An 11,814-nucleotide genomic window follows, 5' to 3' on the forward strand; every position below is an offset into this window, starting at 1 on the left:
AAAAGGAGGAGTGCTGTAAAATTCCCTTCCCCATCACTACTTTGGTAGGGAATACCCCAAATCAAGATGTTGAGCAGACACTTACCAACCCAGAACCGGATAAGACCCTCGCTGACCTAGAGGTCAGTCCTGGGAGTTTTAAGAAGGCCCAGTGGGAGGACCCCACATTAGCGGTAGCAAGGGGAAATATACGGGACCAGAATAGTACTCCTGGCCAACCAGATAGGTCACTTGCTTACCCCTACTTCGAGGTAGAGAACGACCTAGTATATCGGGTTGATAAAAGGAAATCAGTTACAACTAAACAATTGTTGGTACCACGGACATTCCGTAACGTAGTATTACACCTCGCACATAGTCATCCATTGGGGGGGGACCTAGGGGTGGAAAAGACAAAAGAAAAGGTTCTCCGAAGCTTCTATTGGCCTGGGGTTCTGGCAGAAATTACGAATTATTGTTCCTCATGCCCAGAATGTCAGATCACCGCCCCGTTCAAGGCGTACCGCAGCCCATTGGTACCCCTTCCCATAATAGAGGTACCATTTGACCGGATTGCTATGGATCTAGTAGGACCCCTAATAAAGTCTGCTAGGGGACATCAGCATATATTGGTAATATTAGATTATGCCACCCGATATCCGGAGGCAGTTCCCCTACGTAGCACCTCAGCTAAAAACATAGCAAAAGAGTTAGTAGTTCTGTTTTCCCGGGTCGGGATTCCTAAAGAGATTCTATCTGACCAGGGAACACCATTTATGTCCCAAGTAACGAAAGAGCTATGTAAACTCCTAAAAATCAAGCATCTCAGAACCTCAGTCTATCATCCACAAACAGATGGTTTAGTGGAAAGGTTCAATAAAACCTTAAAGAGCATGTTACGGCGGGCGGTTGATAAAGATGGGAAAAACTGGGATTGTTTGTTACCGTACCTGTTATTTGCCATTAGGGAAGTTCCCCAATCATCCACAGGCTTCTCCCCGTTTGAACTATTGTATGGCCGACACCCAAGGGGCTTACTGGATATAGCCAAAGAGACTTGGGAACACGAGGTTACCCCTTACAGAAGTGTAATAGAGCATGTTGCCCAGATGCAGGACCGCATTGCTGCAGTCCTACCCATAGTGAGGGAACACATGGAGAAAGCTCAAGAAGCACAGAGGAATACATATAATAAGGGTGCTAGGGTCAGAATTTTTTCTCCAGGTGATAGGGTACTAGTTCTGGTTCCCACCGTGGAGAGTAAATTCCTTGCTAAATGGCATGGGCCATATGAGGTCTTGGAAAGAGTGGGAGAAGTAAATTATAAGGTAAGACAGCCAGGTAGGAGGAAACCTGAGCAAATTTACCATATAAACCTACTCAAGCCCTGGAAAGATAGAGAAGTCTTGTTAACCCTAGTACCCCCAGGTCCGTCAGAGAATCAAGAAACTGACCCAGAGGTTAGCATAGCTGAAACCCTGTCTGTTCATCAGAAACGAGAGGTTCAGAATTTAGTGAAAAGAAACAAAGAAATCTTCTCTATACGGCCAGGTAGAACTAGCGTAATTGAACATGACCTAGTCTCTGAACCGGGGGTCCGAGTTAACCTTAAACCGTACCGAATCCCAGAGGCCAAAAGAAAGGCTATAAGTTTAGAGGTTAAAAAAATGCTAAAACTAGGTGTAATTGAGGAATCCCAAAGTGGGTGGAACAGCCCTATAGTCTTAGTCCCAAAGCCAGATGGTACAACAAGGTTTTGTAATGACTACCGGAAACTAAACGCGGTGTCAAAATTTGATACTTATCCTATGCCCAGGGTAGATGAACTTGTAGAGAGACTGGGCAAAGCCCGATATCTCACAACCCTAGACCTAACAAAAGGGTACTGGCAGGTTCCCCTCACAGAAAGGGCAAAAGAAAAGACAGCCTTCTCAACCCCAGACGGCCTCTTTCAGTATAAGGTGTTGCCTTTTGGCTTACATGGAGCTCCCGCCACATTCCAAAGAATGATGGATAAAATTTTAAAACCACATGCTCGGTATGCTGCCGCCTACCTGGATGATGTGGTAATCCATAGTGAAGATTGGCAATCCCACCTTCCAAAGGTCCAAGCTGTGCTTGACGCAGTCCGGTCTGCTGGACTAACTGCTAACCCCGCTAAATGCACTATTGGTCTGGAGGAGGCCAAGTATCTGGGATATTCTATTGGCAGAGGTTTACTCAAACCCAAAACACTCAAAGTGGAGGCGATACAAAATTGGCCAAGGCAAGTTACAAAAAAACAAGTAAGGACCTTTTTGGGGTTAATTGGGTACTATAGAAGGTTTATTCCCAATTTTGCAACTAAGGCAACCCCACTAACTGACCTCACAAAAGCAAGAGGACCGCTAATGGTAAAGTGGTCCCCCGAAACCGAACAGGCCTTTAGAAGCCTGAAAGAAGCTCTCTGTGCCCAACCAGTGTTGGTCACACCTGACTTCTCCAAAGAGTTCGTAGTCCAAACCGACGCATCTGAGGTAGGGCTGGGGGCGGTACTCTCCCAGGAGTCTCAAGGTGAGGAGCACCCCATCCTTTATTTAAGTAGGAAACTAAATCCCCAGGAGAAAAATTACTCCATAGTAGAGAAAGAGTGTCTCGCAATAAAGTGGGCTGTAGAGACGCTCAAATACTACCTGTTGGGGAGAAAATTCCGGTTGGTCACAGATCATGCACCCCTTACCTGGATGTGTCAAAACAGGGAAAAGAATGCTAGAGTGACCAGGTGGTTCCTAAGCCTACAACCCTTTAAATTTTCTGTGGAACACAGGTCAGGGCACAAACATGGCAATGCTGACGGGTTGTCAAGGATGCACTCCCTAATATCCATGGTCGCTCATCCCTCGAGGTCTGAGCTGGGGGGGAGGATATGTGACAGAAACCAGGGGATGGTAATAAATTCCGTATATAGGGCTCCCAGGATACTAGACAGTTTCTATCCTGTTTGGCCTGGGAGTGCAGCCTTATAATACATACACTCCATCCCACAGTTTGGCAAGCGCTGGAACTGAGGGATGAGAGATCCAGACCAGAGTTTGTCTGCTGCCTGATTTCTGTCACCTGTCATGCTAATTAGGAATCAGGTATGAAAGACTGATTTCCTGTTTGCTCTGGTCTCCCCACAAGAGCCAGGAGGCTGGAAGGCTGCTGAACTACAGAGGGGAGAAGCCTCTTCCCCAAACAGGTTCAATCTTTCTGTTCATTTGTGTAAGACTGCAAAAGTACCGTGTTTTGATGTTGGAAGTGGAAAAGCCACTTCCAACCCTGAGTCAGGGATATCTAAGTTAAGTTATCGCTCAGGTGAGCAGCTTTTGTTTTGATCTGTTTTCTGTTGTATGCACTGTGGCAGTCTCAGTGCCTGGGACTGAATAAACCAGGCATAGCCTGTTTAAAGGAACAGTACGTGACGCCTCATCATTTAACCTACCCTAAAAGACCGTGTTCTAAACAGTCTCGGACAAACGACGGAGCCCCGGAGTAAGCCGTTTGTCACAGTGTATATATGTGTGGTGTGTGTGTGTGTGTGTATATATGTATATATGTGTGTGTATGTGTGGTGTGTGTGTGTGTGTATATATGTATATATGTGTGTGTATGTGTGGTGTGTGTATATATATATATATATATATATATATATATATATATATATATGTGTGTGTGTGTGTATATATATAGTATATATATATATATATATATATATATATATATATATTGTGTGGTGTGTATATATGTATGTGTGGTGTGTATATCTACTATATATTTCTGAAATGTCTGTATGTTTGTCTGCATGCCCTGTGTCCCTAGGGCCAATCGCATTGCACCTTTGGCCTGTCACTCCACCTCAACACTGTCCCACCCCTCACCACACTGTCCCACCCCTCACTGACTCTCATTGGCCTTCGACCAACACCACTGCCACACTGTCCCACCCCTCACCCCACTGTCCCACCCCTCACTGACTCTCATTGGCCTTTGGCCAACACCACTGCCACACTGTCCCACCCCTCACCCCACTGTCCCACCCCTCACTGACTCTCATTGGCCTTTGGCCAACACCACTGCCACATTGTCCCACCCCTCAGTGACCTTTGGGAATGCTTCTAAGCACCTAACACTCACCGCACTGCCTCTTACAAACACCCCCCTCCACCACCACCCCCCCAACCTCATGCACCCCCCTCCACCACCACCCCCCTCAACCTCATGCACCCCCCTCCACCATCACCCCCCCCAACCTCATGCACACTACAAACGCACGCCACAGCTCTCCCGCTACTGCAGCCCATCACCAACCCCCCTCACCCAAACATACAACGCACGATGCTCCATCACCCCCCCCCCTCACACCAACAGCAAACGCACGCTGCTGAACATACAACGCACGATGCTCCATCACCCCCCCCCCTCCCTCACCCGAACATCCCCGGAGCACACCCAAAACTACCCCACCCCCCTCACCCACCATCCACCGCACGATGCTCCTCCGGAGCCCCTCACCCCCCCCCCCCCCCCACCATCCACCGCACAATGCTGCTCCGGAGCCCCTCACCCCCCCCCCCACTCACCCGAACATCCACCGCACGATGCTGCTCCGGAGCCCCTCACCCCCCCCCCCCCCACCATCCACCGCACGATGCTGCTCCGGAGCCCCTCACCCCCCCCCCCCCACCATCCACCGCACGATGCTGCTCCGGAGCCCTCACCCCCCCCCCACTCACCCGAACATCCACCGCACGATGCTGCTCCGGAGCCCCTCACCCCCCTCCTCACCCTCTGTCCGCCCCCCCCCCCTTTCCTGGCCGCTGGCCCGCAACAACGGAACTACCCCCTATCACCACTCCGCGGGACCTCAACATCACCCGCTCTCCCGGAGCACCCTCTCCCCCGGTGCTCCCCCCCTCCCTCCCCCTAGAGCACCCTCTCTCCCGTGCTCACCCCGCTCCCCCGGTGCTCCCCCCTCCCCCCCCCCCAGAGCACCCTCCCTCCCGCCCCCCCCAAGAGCACCCTCTCTCCCGGTGCTCACCCGCCTCTCCGGTGCTCCCCCCCCCAGAGCACGCTGTCGCCGCTCTCACCTTCAGGCCTAGAGGCCGCGCCCCCAGCTCCCCATCCCCGCGCGCGCTGCTCCGGCTCTCAGGCCTATCTGTCTCTGTCGGGAGCTGCACGGGCCGCGGCCCACACACCCCCTCACCTGAGCGTCTCAGCTCCGCATCGCCGGGGGGAACCGCCGAGGAACCCGAGGAGGAGCGCGGCCCGGTGCGAGGTAAGTAACCGCACGGGAAGAGATCTTTCACCCCCCGGCCCGGCCCTTCACCCCACCCGGCGCTTCACCCCACCCGGCCTGGCGCTTCACCCGGCCCGGCGCTTCACCCCCCCCCCCCCGCCCTGGCCCTTCACCCCCCCCCCCCCCCCCCCGCCCTGGCCCCTTCACCCCCCCCCCCCCGCCCTGGCCCTTCACCCCCCCCCTGGCCCTTCACCCGCCCCTGCCCTTCACCCCCCCCCCCTGCCTTCACCACCCCCCCGGCCCTTCACCCCCCCCCCCCAGCCCTGCCCTTCACCCCCCCCCCAGCCCTGCCCTTCACCCCCCCCCCAGCCCTGCCCTTCACCCCCCCCCCCCCAGCCCTGCCCTTCACCCCCCCCCCCGGCCCTTCACCCCCCCCCCCAGCCCTGCCCTTCACCCCCCCCCCCCAGCCCTGCCCTTCACCCCCCCCCCCAGCCCTGCCCTTCACCCCCCCCCCAGCCCTGCCCTTCACCCCCCCCCCAGCCCTGCCCTTCACCCCCCCCCCCCCCCGGCCCTGTCCTTCACCCCCCCCCAGCCCTGCCCCCCCCCCCCCCGGCCCTGCCCTTCACCCCCCCCCCCGGCCCTGCCCTTCACCCCCCCGGCCCTGCCCTTCACCCCCCCCACGGCCCTGCCCCCCCCCCCCGGCCCTGCCCCCCCCCCCCCGGCCCTGCCCTTCACCCTCCCCCCCCCGGCCCTGTCCTTCACCCCCCCCTGCCCTTCACCCCCCCCCGGACCTGCCCCCCCCCCCGGCCCTGCCCTTCAACCCCCCCCCCCCGGCCCTGCCCTTCACCCCCCCCCCCCCCGGCCCTGCCCTTCACCCCCCCCCCCCGGCCCTGCCCTTCACCCCCCCCCCCGGCCCTGCCCTTCACCCCCCCCCCCGGCCCTGCCCTTCACCCCCCCCCCTCCGGCCCTGCCCTTCACCCCCCCCCCCCTCCGGCCCTGCCCTTCACCCCCCCCCCCCCGGCCCTGCCCTTCACCCCCCCCGGCCCTGCCCTCTACCCTCCCCCCCCCCCCCGGCCCTGCCCTTCACCCCCCCCCCGGCCCTGCCCTTCGCCCCCGGCCCTGCCCTTCGCCCCCGGCCCTGCCCTTCGCCCCCCCCCGGCCCTGCCCTTCACCCCCCCCCCCCGGCCCTGCCCTTCACCCCCCCCGTCCCTGCCCTTCACCCCTGCCCTTCGCTCCCGCCCTTCGCCCCCACCCTCCCTGCCCTTCGCTCCCTGCCCTTCGCCCCCACCCTCCCTGCCCTTCGCCCCCACCCTCCCTGCCCTTCGCCCCACCCTCCCTGCCCTTTGCCCCACCCTCCCTGCCCTTCGCCCCCACCCTCCCTGCCCATCGCCCCCACCCTCCCTGCCCTACACACGTACACACACGTACACACACGTACACACACACGTAGGCACATGTATACACACACATGTAGACACACACGCGTAGACACACACACGTACACATACACACGCAGGCACACGTAGACACGCAGGCACACGTAGACCACACGTAGACACGCAGGCACACGTAGACACGCAGGCACACGTAGACACGCAGGCACACGCAGGCACACGTAGACACGCAGGCACACGTAGACACGCAGGCACACGTAGACACGCAGGCACACGTAGACACGCAGACACACGCAGACACGTACACACACGTACACACACGTACACACACGTATACGTAGACACACACGCACGTGTACACACACACGTGTACACACACACACACACGTGTACACACACACACACGTGTACACACACACACACACACACGTGTACACACACACACACACACGTGTACACACACACACACACGTGGACACACACGAGTACACACACACACACACACGTGTACACACACACACACACGTGTACACACACACACGTGTACACACACACACACACGTGTACACACACACACGTGTACACACACACACACACACGTGTACACACACGTGTACACACACACACACACACACACACGTGTACACACACACGTGTACACACACACACACACGTGTACACACACACACACACACACACGTGTACACACGTGTACACACGTGTACACACACACACACACACACACATGTACACACACACACACGTGTACACACACACACACACACGTGTACACACACACACACGTGTACACACACACACACACGTGTACACACACACACACACACGTGTACACACGTGTACACACACACACACACACGTGTACACACACACACACGTGTACACACACACGTGTACACACACACACACACACACGTGTACACACACGTGTACACACGTGTACACACACACACACGTGTACACACACACACACGTGTACACACACACACACACACGTGTACACACACACACACACGTGTACACACACACACACACACGTGTACACACACACACACACACGTGTACACACACACACGTGTACACACACACACGTGTACACACACACACGTGTACACACACACGTGTACACACACACACACACACACACGTGTACACACACACACACTTGTACACACACACACACGTGTACACACACACGTGTACACACACACACGTGTACACACACACACACACACGTGTACACACACACACACACACGTGTACACACACACACGTGTACACACACACACACACGTGTACACACACACACACGTGTACACACACACACACGTGTACACACACACGTGTACACACACACACACATGTACACACACACACACACACGTGTACACACACACACACACGTGTACACACACACACACGTGTACACACACACAGTGTGTACACACACACACACACACACGTGTGTACACACACACACACGTGTGTACACACACACACACACGTGTACACACACACACAGTGTACACACACACACACACGTGTACACACACACACACACACGTGTACACACACACACACACACACGTGTACACACACGTGTACACACACACGCACGTGTACACACACACACGTGTATACCACACACACACACGTGTATACACACACACGTGTATACACACACACACGTGTATACACACACACACACACGTGTATACACACCACACGTGTATACACACACACACACGTGTATACCACACACACACACACGTGTATACACACACACACGTGTATACACACACACGTGTATACACACACACACACAGTGTACACACACACGTGTATACACACACGTGTATACACACACCACGCACGTGTATACACACACACGTGTATACACACACACGTGTATACACACACACACGTGTATACACACACACACACATGTATACACACACATGTATACACACACACACGTACACATACACAATGTATACAAACAAACATGTATACACACACACACACACACATGTATACACACATGTATACACACACGTGTGTATATATACACACACACACGTATACACACACATACACTATCCCCAGCACCACCACATCAGCACACCGGTATCCCATGCCCACCCCCCCCCCCCCCCCCCCCCAGCACACTGGCATTCTCGGCTCCCCACCATTCCCAGCCCCCATCAACACCATCAGCACCCACACATTGGCACCTTCGCACCTCCCCATCGGCACACCCACATCCGCACCCCCACATCAGCAACAAACCCTCCCAAATCAGCACACCGATACAATCACCATCAGTACAGCCACAGCAGCAGTACCACCGCACACTGCCATGGCCGCGTGGACCACTCCCCCCCAAATGCCACCCCCACACCACAAACATCCCGGGCAACGCCGGGGCTCTCAGCTAGTATATAATATATATATACTGTATGTGCCCAGGACATACTTGAAAACGAGAGGTAACTCTCAATGTATTACTTCCTGGTAAAATATTTTATAAATAAATAAAATAAATAATATAGATTCCTTTAAAAATTCGATAGAACTTTAAAAAAAAAAAATATTAATATAAAGTCGCGAGGTGTTCTTTTGCTACTTTAAAAAGAATCTACAGTAAATAGCACATTTTTAACAATTTGGACCATTTCAATATAACTTTTCCACCAGAAGGTTTATTAAAATATTTCAAATTCTTTGGAACGTTCTGTCGGAACCGCAGCAATGCGAATCTCGGCAGGCCTCTAGCGAGCAAATTATTGGCCATCGTTCTTGTGGGCTGTTCTAGGAAGGTCTAATCTGACACTTTATTTAAAATATAGTTTTTTTTTTAAATTAGGATTTTAACAATTTTTACCCCGCTATCTCTGACCTGTTTGTGCTTTTACCACAGGACTGTGAAATCGGGGACTACATCAGAAAAGTTGGTAGCAAAAAATATATGGTAAAACTGCTTAACCCGTCTTATTATTTTTTGGGTTTGAACCTGTTACATACAGCAGGTGTGATATTGCATCAACATCTGACAGATTGTTGTCCAATGTAATAATTCGCAATTTATTTACACGAATAAAAAGAAAACATTTTTCCACATCTTCAAGGTGTAAATATGGTCAGCTTGATACGGGGGCCTCCTTTGGTTAATAAAACCTAAATCCTAAACAAGCATGTTTATTGCTTGCATATTTGCCCCTGAGAACCTCCTGGTCTTTGGCAAGTCAGACATTTGTCCTTATTCTGTATTGTGCGAATATGGGGCATTCAGTGCAACGGGGCCAGATCTGCGCTATTCCCACTTTACAGAATAAGGACCGTTCAGTTAGCTGCTCATACATTCCATTATATTGATTCAAGTAAAAATATTTGATACCATTCTTGAAGTTGCTTTACATTTCCCAGCTCCCCTGCAGTATCTCAAAGTACATTTGATAAGAGCGGTCTTTGAGTGGTTGCTAAATACAAGGCACAAAGGCATACGAGATCAGCTGTCAACCAGGGATATATAAGGAAACAGCCTCCCTTCCCCCATTATGCTTTCTCTCTACCCCCTTCATGTGCTTCAACTAACTCGTATAGTTTATCACATCTTCTCTTCGGAGTCTTTTCAATCAACTTAAACAATTAATAACACAAATGCCCTACTATTTGTATAGGATATCACCCTAAAACAATAGCTGACTTGCAATATTGTACATGTTATTTAGCACTGAACTGTACATGCCAGGAAGTGCAACTTCAAATAATCATATATTACTTATGATGAAATTATTTTCACTTCATTTGGAATACTTTTGGGTGCGCATGCACAAAAATTATGTATTATTTTTTTATAAGAATAGTTCACTTATTGCTGTGCCTAATTATCAAATATACACATGCCAACTGTAACTGTACAACCCATTTAATAAAAAATACATGCAAAAAAAATACTTTGAAATGTCAGTGTGATAAGGCAAAATTTTAAACTTACCGCTGTGGATCCAGCAACGGTGGCTACAAATACTTTAATGACCATTTTGGCTGAAAGAAAGGGGAGAACCCTATTAATACGTAATCAGGATTCAGAGTGTGCGTCTCTAATGGAATCCCAGAAGAGTGCCTGTAAACCTAACACGTTCTCTGAGCCGTGCACATTGCAACCCGATCATTGGCTCCATGATATTCTGGGAACTAGCAGCTGACAAAATGATTGGCTCTCAAAGACATCTGTTACCACCACACCAGCAACTGGCTCTAATCAGTTTAGGTTGGCCGTAAGCGATCCCTAAAAGGCAAGGGAAGACCATGCACCAATCAGAAAGCTCATGAAATGTATTGTTGATTTAGAAAGTGCTGGGGGTATATGATCCGATCATCAAATAAAAAATGCACTTAAACAAACATGAAAACAAACAAACATGAAATCATTTGCATGACAACATTTGGTTAAAATAAGTTTCCAGCAGTGGTTGTGAAAAACGTTCCTTGCAGGTGTCTCCCTCACTCCATTCATTTACCACAACTAAAATCACTGCTCCTTGCAGCTATTTGACAGCACTGAGATGGTGTAGCTTTGATAGTTCAGAGATGATTTTTGCAGAGGTGTGTAATAATAATAATATTTATTTCACATAGCACTTTTCTGCCAATGGGACTCAGTCCGCTTCTCAATTACAGTGTGGCGTGCAGTACACAGCACATGGGATCCTTACAGACACAGTCCCTGTCCAGATGGGCTTTACAATCTGTTTTTGGTGCCTGAGGCACAGGGAGGTAAAGTGATTTGCCCGAGGTCACAAGGAGCTGACACCAGGAATTGAACCAGGCTCTTGGGCTTACAAACTCATGATTGGGGTTGTCATAGTCAGTACCTCTACTCACTGAACCACTTAGTGGGGCCTATGCAGGAAACGGCGAAAAGCCCTATCTCGCCAGTTTTTTGGCAAATATGCCTACAGCAATTCTGTAAATGCCGAAAAGCTGGCAGATGAGTAAAATCCGCCGGGTTTTTTTGTCGGAAAAAAAAACTCGCTGCGCGGGTGGCGAGAAGCAATATCTCGCCAGTTTTAAAACCCGCTGTATTCTAGTAGCGCCGATCAGCATCTCGGCGCTGATCGCCGCTCTAGAATGGAGACATTTTCTCCAATTCGCTCCGCCAAG

General features: G+C 51.8%; 1 protein-coding gene across 2 annotated transcripts in view; it reads right to left on the reverse strand.

Moving 5' to 3' along the window:
- SH3BGR (SH3 domain binding glutamate rich protein) overlaps positions 1-10,803 on the reverse strand; it is a 91,018-nt gene extending 80,215 nt beyond the window's left edge. For both annotated transcript variants that reach the window (XM_075593731.1, XM_075593730.1), the window contains exon 1: positions 10,646-10,803. In XM_075593731.1, the coding sequence (XP_075449846.1) occupies positions 10,646-10,690 (45 nt within the window). In that variant the 5' untranslated portion in view covers positions 10,691-10,803. The remainder of the gene's footprint in view (positions 1-10,645) is intronic.
- Between the last annotated feature and the right edge of the window lie 1,011 nt (positions 10,804-11,814).

Source organism: Ascaphus truei, chromosome 3 (genome assembly GCF_040206685.1).
Source record: "Ascaphus truei isolate aAscTru1 chromosome 3, aAscTru1.hap1, whole genome shotgun sequence".
Classification (NCBI taxonomy): Eukaryota; Metazoa; Chordata; class Amphibia; order Anura; family Ascaphidae; genus Ascaphus; species Ascaphus truei.